Below are 19520 nucleotides of genomic sequence, written 5' to 3'. Positions count from 1 at the left end.
CTACAAGTGGAGGAGATTCAAAACAACTGTCAACATGCACAGGTCTGGCCATCCAAGCAAGCTCACCAAAAGAGCAGACTGCAAGATACTAAAAGAGGTCTCCAAAAATCCTAAAATGTCATCACGGGACCTACAGCAGGCTATTGATTCTGTTGATGTGAAAGTGCATGCTTCTACAGAATCTAAAATCGAATTATTTGGACAACAGAACAAAGGACATGTTTGGCGTAAACCCAATACAGCATTTCAGGAAAAGAACCTCATACCAACTGTGAAGCATGGAGGTGGAAGTGTCATGGTTTGGGGATGCTTTGCTGCAGCAGGACCTGGCCAGCTCGCCATCATATAATTCACCATGAATTCTATAATGTATCAGTGGGTGCTTTAGGAACATTTGAGATAATCTGTGAAAAAATTAAAGCTGAAGCGAACCTGGACCCTCCAACATGACAATGACCCAAAACATACCAGTAAATCCACCAAGGACTGGCTGTAAAGGAAGAAATGGAGAGTCCTGGAATGGCAGAGTCAAAGCCCAGATCTTAATCCCATTGAGATGCTGTGGGGTGACTTGAAACGGGCTGTACATGCAAGAAACCACTCAAACATCTCACAGCTGAAAGTATTCTGCGTTGAGGAGTGGGGCAAACTTTCTTCTGAACGATGTCAAAGACTGGTAGATGGCTACAAAAAGCGTCTCACTAAAGTTATTTCAGCCAAAGGGGGTAACAATAACTAATAGGTGGTAGGGTGTCCTAACTTTTTCCTCAGTTAGAATATGCATTTTGTTGATATATTTGCTTTAATGAGTAAAACAATGTTAATTTTTGTTGTTTACCTGCAATTAAATCACTTTCTTTTCCAGAGATAAAGAAAAACAAGATTAGACCTTGATATGTGAACATTTCTTAATAAAGAACTGAATATTTAATGGGGTGTCCTAATTTTTTCTCATGACTATATTTGGTAAATGTAAATTCAGGTATCAAGGGGTTAATAAAAACAAAACAAAGCACCATTTCATTCATGGAAAAAAAATCTTCAATTTAACCATTCTTAAGTTTTGAAAAATAATAATAAAAATTAAAATAAAACATGGCGCATATCAAGCTTGAGTCTAAAAATAATACTTCATCATAAAAATATTTGTATTTTTCTTTTCATGCTACATAGTTTTTCTCAAAAGAATACAGTTTCTTCTAGAGAAAAAAATATTCCTTAGCTTACATAATATTCTACCAACTTCATTAAAGGTCCATTTTCCTTTTTTTTGTTATGTTTGGGCTCTCAGTGTGGCGTCCTGGCGAAGTTCCAGAGGAGCAAGTAGCCGCATATTTTTGCGGTGGGAAGAAGCAATGAGCTGAATACCACAGAGTGCGGCATCCTCTCGTAAACAAACATTTCAGCGTCTAGACAAAGCGCTTCCTCTTTTGTTTGTAAACTCATAAAAAACGCTCCATAAAGCAGATATTTACAGGAACTGAAGTTCCTCCAGGTTAGAATGAAGGATGAATGAATAAAAATATAGATTTCGTCCCTTAACACAATGCCATGAAGAATGGATTGGAGAAAAAATGATTAGGGCTGTCAAACGATTAAAATTTTTAATCGAGTTAATCACAGCTTAAAAATTAATTAATCGTAATTAATCGCAATTCAAACCATCTATAAAATATGCCATATTTTTCAGTAAATTATTGTTGGAATGGAAAGACAAGACGGATATATACATTCAACATACTGTACGTAAGTACTGTATTTGTTTAAATATATATAAATATAAATCAACAAGATGGTATTCACATTAACATTCTGTTAAAGAGATTCATTGATAGAAAGACTTGTAGTTCTTAAAAGATAAATGTTAGTACAAGTTATAGAAATTTTATACTAGAACCCCTCTTAATGTTTCGTTTTAATAAAATTTGTCAAATTTTCAATCAAAAAATAAACTAGTAGGTCACCATTGTTGATGTCAATAATTACACAATTCTCATTGTCTTAAAATCAGTCGCACCCAAGCGCCAGCAGAGGGTGATAAAACTCCCCAAAACACAAGTAACAAGTGCACATGACCTTGTGCCGTAATTGTAATCTGTTTGAGTGGGGTATGTGTGTTAATTGCGTCAAATATTTTAACGCGATTAAGTTTAAAAAATTAATTACCGCCCGTTAACGCGATAATTTTGACAGCCCTAAGAAAAATATATCACTTTTCTGTTTTATTATTGTTCCCACCTCTAAAATTATTTTATTTTTTTTTATTTTTTTTTTTGCAAAGAATGCAGTTTTATTTCAAAAAGCTTCTCTATAGTGTCATAATTAAAGAAAAAAAAAATAATGAACTTGTTTTTTTAATTTTTAAAAAAAACACAACTTTATTGATTATTGTATTTTATTTTAATTAAAAATATGCCTGTACAGTATCTTGACAAATACAACTTCATTTTCGGAAAAAAGCACGACTTTATTCTCATGATAAAGCAGATTTCAGGAAAAAATAATGCATTTTTAGTCTTATAAAAGTGTTTAATTTGTATTGAAAAAATATAAAACTATATTGTAAAAATGTTTACGTCCATAAAGGTACAGAATGGTCATATTAGTATGTGTTTTATTTTACAAAAAAAAATAAAAATAAAAAAAAGATAAATGTGCCCTTTTTTGTTCCGTAACTTTCTGATTTTTTTTCCTCAACAGAAATTGTCATTGTTGCAAAAGATAAAACTTTATTCCAAAAAATATAACTTTTCATAAAAGTTTTTCTTCCTTTCTTGCTCCTCAAATGCAATTTTGCTTTAGAAAAAGAATGTTAATCTCTAAAGGGTACATTATTTGTTTAAATAATTTAAATGTAGGCCACAATACTAATCAACAAGACCCAAAATGTGAGGTCCACATATGTGAATGCCAGGTCTCGAGTAATAATTATATAGAGTACATACCGTAATTTTCGCACTATAAGCCACACCTGACTATAAGCTGCCACCCACCAAATGTGACACGAAAACGGCATTTCTTCATAGAACACCAGAACATCAAGCCGCAGCTGTCCTCACTGTATTATGGGATGTTTACAACAAAAGATATTAACCGGTGTTCGGCCATTCCTTACTACGTGGCGAAACGTCCTACACAATGCTCAGGGCGCTTGCGCATGCATTCACACGCATGCGCACATCGGTTAGAGGCGGCGATTACTTACTATTTTTGTTTTTATTTAGTTATTTAGAACCTTTTCACAGCCTCAAAGATACTTTTTGCATGTATTACCCTCTCATACTTTTAACCATTGTGTTTTTTTGTGTTAGCTTTGAAGCAGTTGACCACATTAGTCACGTAGCGTGTTTAAACCGTCCTTATTTGATATAACTACATTTAAGTATTTTCTGCAGGCATTTTTTTAGTACCTTATTCCTGTATGCATCTAAAGAAAACAAGTTTAGAGCGCACGGTAGTACTTTAGGTGTCAAATTCGACTAATGTAGGACGTTTCGCCGATGTAGCATATTTTGGCAGAACACCGGTAACACTTTATTTGACAGTGGCATCATATGACTGTAATTAGAACAAATGAATTGCTTCATTTTGCCATCACTGCTCCCTTGGGGGAGACAGTCAACCTCTTCTGCCACCTGCTGTTAACACTGTTGTTGTCCAACATGCCTCCTAGCATGCATTGCAGCACTATAGATTTAAATAACAATCAAAATTCATATTCTTCAGTTACTGTTCCAATTGTTTCATTAAATGTTACATTATGTGGTAACACTTTATTTGACAGTGACACCATAAGACTGTCATTAGACAATCATAATTATGACATGACACTGTCATGAGCTTAAATGAATGCTTATAACAGATGTCATTTAGTGTCATCAGGCAAATTATCTCACTTTTGAATGGATGTAAAAGATCCGAGCTGGACATAAATGAAGTTAGTAACATAATTTGCCGGATGACACTTAATGACATCTGTCATAAGCATTCAGTAATGCCCATTATAGTGTCATATCATAATTATGACAGTTTTATGATGATGCTTTCAAATAAAGTGTTACCAGATATCATAACAAGCAATAAATGAAACAACTGGATCAGTAACTGAATAAATATTTAGCACAGAACATGAATTTTGATTGTTATTTACATTGGACTATAAGCCTCAGGATTCAAAATGAAGGAAAAAAGCAGTGACTTGTAGTCCGAAAATTACAATACTATAATTTTCGGACCATAAATCGCTACTTTTTTTTTAATCGCACTTTATAGTCCAACATGGCTTATATATGGATTTTTACGAGCATGTCTTTTAGTGTAAATATCCCTGCATGCAGCTTGTAGTCCCGTGCCATTTTTATATATGAATACAATCAGTTTTGTGAAATGTGGTGCGTAAGGCTTATATTGCTGTTAGTCATTATTTCTAAAGGGACTATAAAGGGACTTTGTTCATTTTTGGATGTGGATGGATGGATTGTGGATGAAGTACTCAGTGTTTTTTACATAAAGTGCAGCTACAGTTGGAAAAGAATTAAGTATAAGTACAAGTATCTAAGAAAAAAATTAAGTTTAACAAGCTCAAAAACTTAGCTTAATGGCAGATTGCAAGCAACTATCAGGTGCATACCACCACCTACTGTACAAGAGTTTAGTGGTTTTTATTGGTCAGTAACTTGTTCACCTGCCTAATCTTGCTTGTACTCGTGTTGCTCCCTCTAGTTCTCAGTTACGGTATAGTTGCACGCAGGGGCGGACTGGGACTAAAAAGCAGCCCTGGACTTTGACTCAGCCCAGCCCACAAGAATCGCTTTACGAAATGAAACACAGAACCCCTATGGGGGTCCGGGAGCATGTCCCCCCGGGGAGAATTATTATTTTTTTTTTTTACATTTTATTGTAAAATGCATCAATTTCGTGCACTTTCAGAGAAAAATTAAGAAAATGTGTCTAGACTGTGACTGTCTGACTTGGGGCGCTCAAAGTACTGCAAGTCTGAACTGGAGTTGGATTCATTTTCTGTAGTAGCTCTATGATCAACCTGAATAAACAAATTAAAGAATTTATTTTTCAAAGCAAGTTTTAGGTATCCAATTGATTATAATATATCTCTATATATCTCTGTCTATAAAATGACTTCATTGTTTATGCCATAATTCAGTGGTCTCCAAACTATTCCACATAGGGCTGCGGCGGGCCCAGGATTTCATTCTATTTCATTCTAACAAAACAAGACAACACCTCTGCACCGATCTGGTGTCTTACAAGTGTAATCAGTTGATTGCAGTCAGGTGCTGCTTGTTTTAGCAGAAACGTCATTGGTTAAACTGTCGGTACTCGATCGGTTGAAACAAAAACCAGGCCCCACAGCGGCCACTGAGGACCGGTTTGGAGACCCCTGCCATACAAATAATCAATTTCAATGAAAATACAATAAACATTTCAAGACAAATCCTGTATACATAAACTTCATTGGAAAGTATTAACCAGACAACAAAACGATATATAAATGATTAAAAATATATTGTATATCAGTTTAACTACCTAAACTTTAAAGTAAAACTATTCATTTTATTAATATTTTGTTATATTTCTTCTGAATTAATATTGCTATGCTGCGTGTGCATACATTGTTTTACGGCTAAAATATTTTTTCTTAAGAGTGGGATAGTAGGACTAGCATACTGTAACTTGACACGATTGCAAATGGGTACATCGATTAGCTGGCACTAACCCTTTAATTGTCATTTATTTCATTTAAAATGTAGCTACCTGGTGGATAACAATTGCCAGTATACCGAGCAAGTAGCCCTCTTCATCCCAATTTACTTGCCCTGCGCTTGTCTGGGGAACTTCCACCAGCTTACTTCCCTCTTCTTTTCTCTCTCCCTGCACCGGCTGCACGTCAGAGCGGCTGCCGCTCCCTCTCACCATTGCCGGGAGCTGGGCTGTTGTTATCCGACGTGCCAGTTGCAGCCAGACTGCTGATTGCGAAAATATTTGTCGACTTATGACATTTTAATGCTTCACTCTCCAGTTTAATTTTTTTCTCCCTAACCTTCTCCGCGCCATCCTGCTCTTTTCTGTTTTTTGCCACCACCATCCATATTGTGCATTAACGCTCGTCGCTATTTTGCTTCCACAAGGAAGGAACCAATGAAGGCTACTCTGTGCTTTCTTCGTTCCTAGTCTATCAGATTGGCAGTCAACAGCCAGGCGCATTGCTGCCACCTGTCGGATTGGATGTGAACTGTAGATAATCAGAGGATAGAGGGGATAAAAACAGTGATGTATAATTAATGGCGGCCGCCGGCCGTCCAGGGCACCGGCCGTTCTGTGATCCTCCAGAACCCACAGATTACCAGTCCGCCCCTGGTTGCACGGGAATTATCAATTGGCCGGAGGAATGAAAATTAAACTATCACAAAAAAAAATAAATAAAAAAATAAAGTGACGTGTACAATTTGAAAAGTAGTGTAGTAAAAAATACAGATACCTGAAACTATCAGTAAAAAAACAAACAAACAAAAGTGGCGTGTACAATTCGAAAAGTAGCGGAGTACAGACACCTGCTGAAAAATGTAGTAAAGTAAAAAGTAGCACTTCTTATTTGTACACAAGTAAAGTACAGATCAGATGTTGTGCTAGACTTTTTCGTTGTCTGTCATTTTGACTGACAGGGTCATAAAAATCCGGTCATAATCTATTTTTACCCGTAACTTAAATTTTTAAAATGTTAATAATGATATATTCAATAGTATTTAGTTTTCATTCATCTTTAATTAATATTCTGTCCGAACAAGCTTAACAGAGAATCCACACCGCGCCATCACACATCAAGCAGCTGTGCGTTATTAGCGCCTAGCTTGCCTTGAACACGGCTTTTTAGGAAGGGTCGGACTTGACAAGTCATAAAAAAAAAATTTTTTTAAAGGTTTGAGGATAAGCCTGAGAATGATCGGTTTTCTCTCTGCTCCATATAAGCAATATTTCAACATTGCTTACACGGCCGAGAGTCGGGGCAAACTGCTCGTATGTGTGTGTGACATGCACGAACACTGCGTGCATGCTATCGATCCATATACTTTGAATATAAACCTGTACAGGGATTATTTATGCCTGTTATTTGTGTCCTCTTTTTAATAAGCAAAATATGATATCCCTGGAATGACGGATGACAGCATGTGTGATTGTATGGTCATTTGTTTTGATGCTTCTGCGTATGCGGGTCGTCTTGCTCAGCGCATGTCGGACTGCGAATTAGTGCGCAGATATGACGAAAAATCGGATTCGTGCATCAAGACCTGTAGTATGAACGTAGCCATAGGCTTGTTGCTGTTAAAAAGAGGACACAAATAACAGGCATATATAATCCCCGTTTAGGCTTATATTCAAAGTATATGGATCGATAGCATGCACGCACTGATCGTGCATGTCACACACACATGAGGGCAGTTTGCCCCGACTCTCGGCCGCGTAAGCAATGTTGAAATATTGCTTATATGGAGCAGAGAGAACACCGATCATTCTCAGGCTTATCCTCAAACCTATTTTGATGTTTTTATGGCTGTTGTCAAGTCCGACCCTTCCTAAAAAGCCGTGTTCAAGGCAAGCTAGGCGCTAATAACGCACTGCTGCATCACTACCGTAGCTACCGTACCATCTCTCGCTTTTTGATGACGTAATTGTTGCATTAAATCCGATTTGCGGGACTGGACAGTACAGACCGCCGCGACAGTCTGGAAAAATTGTGGCCCAGATCGGATTTAGACCACATACGAAACTGACCCAGATCGGATTTGAAATGGTCCCGTTCTATGCGACTTGTCACGTTCAGACCGTCAAGTTAATGCCTCACTCGAGTTGGAAAAACACGAAAAAATCGGATTCGTGTATTAAGACCTGTAGTATGAACGTAGCCTTAGTTCGGACGCTCAGTTGCCTTGACATTTTTCCGAGTAAGGCCAACGACGTCATGCATCAAGAGAGACTATAGCTAACTCACTCGCAACCCTGTGGTCTGGGGTGTGAATTGCAACCTGTCAAAATGACGGATGGACTTCAGTTTTTTCCGTCACCGTTTTAAAAATCCGGTTAACGACGGAAAATATTCGGTTAACGCGACCCCTGGTACAGATACTAAAAAATGTACTGCGACTGCCACCGGCCTCAAAGGGTAACTGTAACTCATGCATGGCTTGCATGCTTGTACGGACAGCAAAATAAAGCAATGAGCGTTTGGCCCATCAAATCAGCACCAGGCACTTACACGAACAGTTAGTAGCACGTCTTGAGTGGGTTAGAAAAGTGTTTTTGTCCAGCAGAGACTATTGAAGGTGAGAAAAAGGGCTTTCTGTGACTGTCTCAGTTTAAGTGTCAGGGCTCTGTATACTCATCAGATCACTGGAGGTGCATGAATGTAGTGAAAAGTATTTTAAATTAACTCGAAAAATTCTGTGTATTACATTTAAAATGTTTTCATTTATATGACTAAATTAAATGTTGATAAAACAAAATTAATAACTAGAAACTGCAATTTCTGGAGAAGTTACGATGGGGCTTTGCTGTGGTCGATACAGATCAGGTCACTTCCTATTGATATGGGGACATTTCAGGGACACGTCCTGTTGCACGGCTGTCAATGGAATGGACTTACATGGGTGCCAGTTAAATGTCAATGAGCTGTAATGGTAAGTTTGTGGTCAAAAATCACAACCACACAGGTTTTTCTGCCATCGAAAATGAATGGGAAATTTTGACATACATGGCCGTCAATGGCATCGACTTGGGCGCCAGTTGAATGTCAATGGGCTGCCATGGTAAATGGTAGAAAAATCACCAGGACCTATGTTTTCCTTCCATTGAAAATGAATGGGAAATTTGGACTTGCATAGCTGTCAATGGTATCCCATTAGAAATGAATGAGACAGTTGCTGGCAAATTCTGTACACAACTTTTATGCTCCTTACGGTCCTGGAATTTTTTATGTGTAAATTATGTGGTTTGGATGAAAATTCGAGGATAAGTAGCGTTTTTAATTTTTTTTTCTTCGAAAACCTGCGTTTATGGGCAAACGGAAATTTTTGGGTGGTCGCTGGAAAAATTCCCTGCGTCATACGAAAATTTCAGTCGTTTTGATTTTCGAACGGTGACAGTCGGTCAAACAGTGTGGGCTGTGCAAAGTAACGCCAATCCAAAAAAAAAAAAAAAAAAAAAAGGAAATTTACTATCTGGGTCTTTGCCTTGCAAAGCCCCATTTATAAATTAAAATGACTAAAAAAATTGATTTACATTCTGATGTTAGACTAAAAATTTGCGCGCGATGCAAGGAATTTTTCAAATGACCCCCCCGAAATTTTCTGTTCGCCCATAAGTGCAGGTTTTTTGAAAAGAAAAAAAAAAATTTAACGCAATTGTCCTACAATTTTTGACCAAATCACAACAAAAAAAAATCCAGGACTGTAAGGGATATGAAAGTTGTGTACAGAATTTGGCAAAAACCTGCGGTTTCCCCAAAATTTGCCAAAAAACTTGCCTATTCATTTCTAATAGGATGCCATTGACAGCCATGTACGTCCGAATTTCCCATTCATTTTTAACGGCTGAAAAACGTAGTTCTTTGTGATTTTTTACCATGACAGCCCATTGACATTAAACTGGCACCCAAGTCAGTCGATGCCATTAACAGCCATCCACGTCCATGCCATTGACGGCCATGTACGTCCAAATTTCCCGTTCATTTTCAATGGCAGAAAAACCTGTGTGGTTCTGATTTTCAACCAAAAACCGACTGTTACAACCCATTGCTGTTCAACTGGCGCCCAACTACCGTACTGGCCCGACTATAAGACGGCCCTGATTATAAGACGACCCCCTCTTTTTCAAGACTGAAGTTTGAAAAAAGACTTTTTGAACACCAAATTAATTTTTATACAGAAAATAATGACAGTACATCCGAAACAAATGATTATAACATTATATTTGAGAGAAAAAGCATGTTATTTTGCCTCATTCAAATCTTAATATCTGAACATTTAAATATATAAACTAAAGTGCAATCACATTCATAAATGAATGGCTTCTGGTTTTTGAAATGTAAATAAACCAATCTATTGTGATAAAACAACAAAATTGCAATAACTGCATAAACCATCAAAGTGAAGTCTAACTGTAGCTGTAGTCTTGAAACAAATCAGAATAAGGAAAAACATTGCAATAAAGTAACGCAAACTGGTTAAACTTGAGAGTAGCTGAGATATGTCATGACAGAACATCGCTTCAATGATGTCTGGCGCCATCTAGCGTCGTGAATGGGTATAATGTCTAGACCATGAATATAAGACGACCGCCTCTTTTTCAGTCTTATTTCAATGCAAAGAACACCATCTTATATTTGGGCCGATCCGGTAATTCGATGCCATTGACAGCCATGCAACCAAACTTGTTCCCGAAATGTTCCCAAATCAACAGGAAGTGACATGATAGATCTGTATCTACCACGACAAAGCCCCTTCGTAATTTCTCCAGAAATTGCAGTTTCTAGTTCTAATGTTTATTTTTTTCATTGATTCCTTTTTTTTTTGTAATAATACTCATTAGTCCGGGCAATACTCATTGCCCGGAATTGACATTGCAATTCAAATAAACTGTGAGAATGGCGCCGAATGCTCATGTTTCTGTGCCATTGTCAGCGCTACACGTCTAATCCATTTTGATTTGACAAAAATGGACGTCTAGCGCCATCAATAGCAGACAGTGATTTAAACAAAGGACCTTCTGAGCGTTCCCATGCAATTTCTAGAGAAACTGCATTGTGTAGTTATGCGAGCAACCACTTCGAGGCCAAAAGATGTTCTTGTTTACCGTCGGCGTCAAGGCGGAGGAAGCGAGCGTATCACGCAAAACCCTTTGAAGTTCATTCCTCAAGTGCTACAGAGCCAATGTGGCGAGGACCCTGGGGCCCATTAACGGACGCTTCATTAGCACAACGCGCTCTTTCATTGGCTACCTTTGAAGCCTTGAAGTGCTCCCCGGCGTCCCGCCCTGCTTTTTTTTTTGTTTTCCACTCTCCGTTCCAAGGAAAGCACTGGGGAAGATTTAGGAGACGCTTAGTTGAGCTTAGGGGTGACAAGTCGCACGCTGTTTGCTGGAGCTGCGGCGCTATTAAAGAGCTGAGCCGCGGCGGGGCACGACATGCCGCTGAGTTTCGCAAATCAAAGCAGAAACACTTAATAATCACCACATGTATAGGAGGTTTTCGCTAGTTCAAGTGCTGGAGGTTAAGGTCAAATTTTAAGGTCGAATTAAGGGCAAATGCAGCAAATACTGCCACAAAAAGCAATTTTCTTTCAACTCTAAACAGTGAAAAAGTCCATCTTTTTTATGTAGCAAACCATATCATGTCATATCTCAAATTAAAGGACACGGCGAGGGCATTGCAGAGCACTCATTATTTAGTCAATATGACATACTCCGATTACACATAGACCAAAAAGTGCTTTTTTTTCTTGAAACTATTAATCAAACCACATGGTTTTAAAACACTTATCCATCATCATTTTGTCATTTGAATTTACTTCCACTCAAAGAGCTTTGGACGGTACACTTTGCGGTGATATAACTCAACGCTAACCAACCTTTGTTTATTTTTCAACAGCGCAACTACAATACGATAAAAAATTGATTTCAACAAACCACATCATGTCATATCTCAAATTAAAGGATACAGCGAGGGCTTTGCAGGTTTATCATTATTTTCCTAATATGACATATTACTATGACGCGCCGGGCAAAAAGGCAGTTTTTTTTCCCCCCTTGAAAATGTTAATCAAACCTCATGGTTGTAAAGCACTGAACATAATCACTTTGTTTTGTGAATTTAATGTAACTCAACGAGCTTTGGATGGTATACTTTGTAGTGGCATAATTCAACGCTAACCAACCTTTGCTTTATTTTTCAACAGCGCAACCACGATACGATAAAAAATTGATTTCAACAAACCACATCATGTCATATCTCAAATTAAAGGATACAGCGAGGGCTTGGCAGATTTATCATTATTTTGCTAATATGGCATATTACTATGACGCGCCGAGCAAAAAAGGCAGTTTTTTTCCCCTTGAAAATTTTAATCAAACCACATAGTTGTAAAGCACTGATCCATAATCACTTTGTCATGTGAATTTACTGTAAAGCTTTGGACGGTACACTCTGCTGTGATATAATTCAAGGCTATGGACTCCAAAACTGCTTGGCGGGTTTAATCTCGCTAGGCCTCCATTTAGTGATTAAAATAATTCAAAACACCCAAAATCAGCATCGAAAATCCGAACTGATTGTGGAGGCGACAGCGCCATCTTTTGGGCAAACGACGCGTCTCTTGCGATTGCAATGCCGCAGTTGGCTTTCAAACTTTACGGTTTACAGTGCCCTCCAAAATTATTGGATTTATAATAATTGTGTTTTTTAGCTTCTAATATTTTTTTTTTTTCTAAATAATATGGGACCTTAATGGAAAAAAAGAGAAAAATCCAACCTTCAATACAAGTTCATTTATTCAGTGGGGGAATAAAATTCCACATAAAGAAATAATTATTTGACATCAAATAATATGTGTCAAAATTATTAGCACCCCTGGTGTTAATACTTTGTACAACCCACTTTTGCCAACAAAACAGCACCTAATCTTCTCCTATAATGTTTCACAAGATGGGAAAAGACAGAAAGAGGGATCTTCAGCCATTCCTCTTTGCAGAATCTCTGTAAATCATCCAGAGACCTGGGTCCTCTCCTCTGTACTCACCTCTTCAGCTCACCCCACAGGTTTTCAATGGGGTTGAGGTCTGGGGACAGAGATGGCCATGGGAGGAGCTTGATTTTGTGTTTAGTGAACCATTTCTGTGTAGATTTGGCCATATGTTTAGGGTCATTGTCTTGCTGAAAGACCCAGTGACGACCTATCTTCAGCTTTCGGGCAGAGGGCAACACATTTTGATTTAAAATGTCCTGGTATTTCAAAGCATTCATGATGCCATGCACCCTAACAAGGTTCCCAGGGCCTTTGGAAGCGAAACAGCCCCACAGCATCACTGACCCACCCCCATACTTCACAGTGGATATGAGGTGCTGTCTACACGCCAACAAGCTGTTTGGGAGGCATGCACGGAGAAAACCTTTCCTCATTTACAATCATAAACCCAAACGTCTGGAGTTTGCCAAGCGGTATTGGGGCTTCAACTGGGACCGTGTACTTTGGTCAGATGAGACCAAGATTGAGCTTTTTGGCAACAAACACTCTAAGTGGGTCTGGCGTGCCACGAAAGATGTGCATGCTGAAAAGCACCTCATACCCACTGTGAAGTATGGGGGTGGGTCAGTGATTGAGACAAAATCAGTAATCAGTAATTAAATTACTTTTTCAAATAAACTGTGACAACACTGCCCAAAAAATGCCTCAAAATCAACACGAATTGAATGAAAACCAATAGCAAAAGACCTGAAATACCCCAAAATTAAACTCACTGGTTGCCATTGACCGCCATAGACGTCCAATCCGTTTGAAGTGGGAGGGAATGAATGTTCATTCCCTGCCACCCTCACAGTTCAAATGAATTGGACATCTACTTTTGATAAACTCAATTCAATTGACAGCAAAAGGATGAAAAGAGCTTGTCTTTAATAAGATGAACATTGTAAAAAGAATCAGTCACATAACATGGAAAGATGTCAAAAATCTGCATTGATTTAGACATGCTGTTGTTTTTTAGAATGATAGAAAATGTGTGAATTTGTAACGTTAAAAATAGTTCCCAGGGAGTCCTGAATCTTGAGTTCAATAGGTTTTGACATGTGGAAGGATGAGTTCAATTTGGAACACGTCTTCACGTCAATGGGATTATTCTCATGGAAAATGATGGAATTGAGAAATGTGGAAGCAAGAGAATCTCAAAAGTGTGCCAAAACAATAACTGCTGCAATGCCTTTCAGCATTCACACAACAATAAGTCACATGACAGCTAATCAATAAAAACATGAAAGGCCGCTAGCGATCCATTCCACATGGTTGCCATTCATTCTCTAATCCAGCCTGCCTTTTGTTTACATTTGGATCAGCACCCAAAAGCGCTCGCTAACTTTTGCTATACGCCTGTGTTCAGATGAATGCCTGTGCCAAAATGGCGGAGTCTGCGTGGACGCCAACGGAACATGCGATTGTCCAGCCTCCTACACGGGACTCTACTGCCAGTTTGGTAGGTTTGGATGGAAATACTTAATGTTTTCAATCTTCTACTTTGGCCAAATTGACAGTGGCAAGCAAAAAAGAATGTGCTGCTCTCTAGTGGTTGACAGTAGTATTGCTGATTTTTTGCTTTTTTTGTGTCCGCTACAGTTGATAACTATTTAAAAGATGACACCTAAGACCTTTAACACTTTATGGAACACGTGATTTATTTTTTGGTATTTAAAAAAACACTTTTTTTCTTGTTTTTGTATTTCATAGTCAAGATCTTTAACCCCCGGAAATTTTCTTTTTGCAAATATCCAGTGAGGAGAAGTATTTGCACTAGAGATGCCGATCGATCGGGTCTGATCACGTCATTTTCAAAGTATCGGAATCGGCAAAAAAATATCGGCTCTGCCTTTTTTTAATATATATATATTTTTTTTAATTAAATCGTTTTCTAATTGTATTTAACGTTACAGACGTAATATGTTACACTTATCCAGAGTCTTTAGTTTAGGCTTAAGGTAGCGTTATCAAATTTATCCCAATAACGGCGGAAATTATTATTTTTTTAAATGTATCACGTTAAAATATTTAGCGCAATTAATGCATGCACTGCACAACCCACTCACGCATTGTCATGCTCCATCTGTAATGGCGCCGTTTTGCCAACATAGAGAGCTAAAAGGCAGCGTAAAATGAGTAGAGTGAATTTTGGCAGCCTTTAGAGCCTTATTTTAATTGGCTAAAGCCTTACAATCCCTCTCCCTACGATTGGAAATATCATGGGAAGCAATGTGGGGAAGTAAGGTAACTATTGATCTTTTTCTTAACACCTTGAATTATATCCCATCGCAGAGAAGATATATGAATGGGTAGCACTACGCACAGTCGTGGTTTCACTTGTCATGGTTCCACTTCCCGTCATGCATTGGGCATGGCCTTCAGTATCATTTACTGAAAGCTCAACAAATACACTACAGCAGATGGCAATATTTAGTCACAATATACAAAGTCACAAGTCTTTCTATCCGTGGATCCCTCTCACAGAAAGAATGTTAATAATGTAAATGCCATCGTGAGGATTTATTGTCATAATAAACAAATACAGTACTTATGTACTGTATGTTGAATGTATATATTCGTCCAATTTTTATTCATTTTTTTCTTAATGCTTTGCCAAAATGTATATGATCGGGAAAAATTATCGGGAATGATTGGAATTGAATCGGGAGCAAAAAAAAGCAATCGGATCGGGAAATATCGGGATGGGCAGATACTCAAACTAAAATGATCGGGATCGGATCAGGAGCAAAAAAACATGATCGGAACAACCCTAATTTGCACCCCATGTGATCTTGCAAGTTCACCCACTTAGAAAATAGGTAGAGGTCTTAATTTTCGAACGTAGATGCATTTCCACTCATAGAGACATAATCTAAAAAAAAAAAAAAAAAAAATCCAGAAATCACATTGTATGATAATTCACGGGGGTTCATAAGTATTTGTACCCCTGAGAATCAGCAATAATTATGACTCTCAAAGAGTTGTCATTTACCTGGAGAAAAAAAAAAGTCTACCTTCACCCCATGAGTAACCACCCACCCACCACCCGTTTGAGCTCATTCTTGTCGTCTGTGCACCCCACAGTCACTCATAATCCAACTGCTACCATGGGCAAGACCAGAGAGCTTTCGAAAGACACCAGAGAAAAAAATTGTTGAGCTCCACAAAGCTGGAAAAGGCTATGGGACAATTGGAGAATAAATCAACAGTTGCAGTAATTGTTAGAAAATGGAAAAGGCTAAACATGACTGATAATATACCCCGGACTGGGGCTCCATGTAAAATCTCTCTTCGTGGGGCATTACTCATGACGAGAAAAGTGAGGACTCAGCCAAAAACTACACGGCAGGAGCTAGCCAATGACCTTAGGAGAGCTAGATGCACAGTTTCAAATGCTACTGTCGGTAAAACACTACGGTGCAATGCAAGGGTGTAGGTTTGGGCTCAACATTGGTAGGGACAATATAATAGCATAACATGCATGTACACTTTTTGCTGGGGACAATACATTAATAAGACCAAACAGATTGGGTAAACGGGGGTCAGGGCTACATTTCTCACGAATATGAACCTAATTAATTTATAGACTAACTAATCATTGCAAAATAAATCTGTATTGAGTTATAACAGAGCTTCTCAATTATTTTTTGTAACACCCCTCACAGGAAGACACTATGCGCTCATGCGCTGGTCCTCATGAAAAACGCAGTTTTCCAAAAAAAAAAAAAAAAACGACAGCTTTTGTCAACCAGCGTCGCTAAAATCGACCAAAACTGAAAAGTTACCAAGTGTTGCTTTAAGACCACAGAAACAAAACAAAAACAAAAATTGGGTAGAAGGGGGTAAACCTCGGTTCACTACATTTCTCACAGTTTAATTAACGTTAACAGCAGAAAATTCTTACAAAAGTGGAGGACACTTCTCTCTAAGCAGCTTCCTACTCAAGTTTTGCTGGTTAGCAAATTCACACAGTTTAATGTTATGCAAACTCTGATGCAGGTTGTAGCAAAATTTCCATAGAGAAATTAGTGGTGTGGTCCCCACCTCCATAATATTGACGTCTTTTTACTTGGGCTGTCAAACGATTGAAATTTTTAATCGAGTTAAATACAGCTTAAAAATTAATAATAGTAATTAATCGCAATTCAAACCATCAATAAAATATACCATATTTTCTGTAAATTATTGTTGGAATGGAAAGATAAGACACAAGATGGATATATACATTCAACATACGATACATAAGTACTGTATTTGTTTATTAATTACAATAAATAAACAAGATGGCATTAAGATTATTAACATTCTGTTAAAGCGATCCATGGATAGAAAGGCTTGTAGTTCTTAAAAGATAAATGTTAGTACAAGTTATACAAATTTTATATTAAAACCCCTCTTAATGTTTTCGTTTTAATAAAATTTGTAAAATTTTCAATCCAAAAATAAACTAGTAGCCCGCCATTGTTGATGTCAATAATTACTCAATGCTCATGGGTGCTGAAACCTATAAAATCAATCGCACCCAAGTGCCAGCAGAGGGCGACAAAACTCCCAAAAACACAAGTAACAAGTGGACATTGCACTGTGCTGTCATTTTAATCTGTTTGAGCGGGGCATGTGCGTTAATTGCATCAAATATTTTAACGTGATTAATTAAAAGAATTAATTACCGCCTGTTAACGCGATAATTTTGACAGCCCTACTTTTTACATTACTTACAGTGGCTGCTGCTGGCTGAAAAAAAACTTCTAATATCCCACTTCTTTGAAGGGGGCGGATAAGGCGGCATGTTGGCGACATGTTGTATTTTTGCCGGGCCAGTGCATGTGTGTGTGTGGGGGGGGGGGGTCATCAGCCAATCAAACGTGAGTTTGAGGGGGGGGAAATGGACTAGCACATTCAGCATGTGAAAAAGGGGTAAATATAAGTCTGAAGATAATGAAAATAATTCACTTAATAATGGTAGGGTCAATTGTATCCTTACAACATATGCGAATGCAATCTATATTAACTATATAGCTGAACTCATTATAAAATGCAACTAACATTGCTTAAAAGTTGGTGGGGACAATTTGAGCATCCTGAAAAGTTGCTAGTGTTATGTCCCTATATGCAAACCTATGCCCTTAGTACAATGGTTTAAAATCATGCATTGTTTGTGAATTGTGAATGTTCCCCTGTTGAAGCCAGTATACGTGAAGACCCGTCTAAAATTTGCCAGGGACCATCTGAATGATGCAGAGGGGTCATGGGAGAAAGTCATGTGGTCCGATGAGACCAAAGTAGAACTTTTTTATGCAAACTTTACTCATCGTTTGTGGAGGAAAAAGAAGTATGAGTACAATCCCAAGAACACCATCCCCACTGTGAAGTATGGGGGTGGAAACCTCATGCTTTGGGGCTGCATTTCGGCAAAGGGGACAGGATGACTGTACAAACAAAGGCTTCTGCGCTAAATATTAGCACTGATTTTCTCAGGGTAGAAATACGTACTTATAAACCCCAGTAAATTACAAAAAAAATTTTGAAAAATCATACAATGTGAGTTCCGGATGTTTTTTCTTTGATTATGTCTCTATGAGTGGAAATGCATCAGTGATTGAAATTTCAGAACTCCACCTATTTTCTAAGTGGGTGAACTTGCAAAATCACGAGGGGTGCAAATACTTCTGCTTCTCACTGTACTATATGAAAGCTTTGGGGAAATACATAAGTACATGAAAATAGTAATTGAAAAATACAAATGAAAATTGGAAAATCCTAAATTTAAAATATATATATATTAAAAATAACATTTTTTTAAATCTAAGAAAGTATATTTTTTGAAATGATAAAAAATATGGCGAAATTTGTCAATATCAAGTTCTCAAATTCATTTTTTTAATTGATTATTTTAAGTGTATTTTTTATATTTAATTTTCTATATATACTTGCAATTCTTATATATTTTTTAAAATTATTTTTGTGATTTTATTTATTTATTTATTGCCCCCTTTCAACTTCTATATCGCTTAACATCACAAGGGTCGCGGGGGTCCTAGTGCATATCCCTGCTAACTACATGCAAAATTATTTATTTTTATTGAGAATTTTCACATTTTTAGCAAGACAGCAAATGATGAAATAATGATAGTGAAAAATTTGCATTTATTGTATATATTTAAAATTATTAAACATTGTTGTAATTTTTATAATATAAATTAATTTATAAATTCATACAATTTTAACAAAAACTAAGTTCATGAAATTACAATGAATAAAACCAGAATTACACACTGATTAGGGCACCAAGTAACACTATAAAGCTTTTGGTTATTTTTCACAGCACTTAACTCATTGCATGCCATTGACGGTGATAAACGTCCAATACATTTAAACTCGACTTGGAGGGGCGAATAATTTGAAATGGATTGGATGTTTAGCGCCGTCAATGGCAGTCAACGACTTAAATAACTGCCCGGCAAGGGTTAAAAGAAATTATAATTTGTGCACTAAAGGTTAAATCTGTGGTTTTTATTAGAAGTGACACATAGGCCGTGCAATAACCACCGTCCGTGTCCCGACGGGGGTTCGTGTTTGGAGTACGGTGGTGCGTATCTGTGCACCTGCCAGACCAGCGCCGCAGAATTGGACCAGCGGGACTTTTACCCCTATGGTAAGAGCGCTCATCCAATTCATTTTTAAACAATTTTTTAGAGAAAAACAAAGGTGTTTTTCAAGTATTTAGTC

At 37.6% G+C, this 19520-nt stretch overlaps 1 protein-coding gene across 1 annotated transcript in view; it reads left to right on the top strand.

Annotated features, from left to right (window-relative positions):
* Nucleotides 1–19520, top strand: part of sned1 (sushi, nidogen and EGF-like domains 1) — a 102657-nt gene that overhangs the window by 49710 nt on the left and 33427 nt on the right. Inside the window, exons 10-11 of the mRNA XM_057840908.1 lie at nt 14158–14250; nt 19312–19446. Coding sequence (XP_057696891.1) covers nt 14158–14250; nt 19312–19446 — 228 coding nt within the window. The remainder of the gene's footprint in view (nt 1–14157; nt 14251–19311; nt 19447–19520) is intronic.

The sequence above is a fragment of the Corythoichthys intestinalis genome, chromosome 7 (genome assembly GCF_030265065.1).
Source record: "Corythoichthys intestinalis isolate RoL2023-P3 chromosome 7, ASM3026506v1, whole genome shotgun sequence".
NCBI classification, from domain to species: domain Eukaryota; kingdom Metazoa; phylum Chordata; class Actinopteri; order Syngnathiformes; family Syngnathidae; genus Corythoichthys; species Corythoichthys intestinalis.
This window is presented reverse-complemented; position numbering and strand designations above follow the sequence as displayed.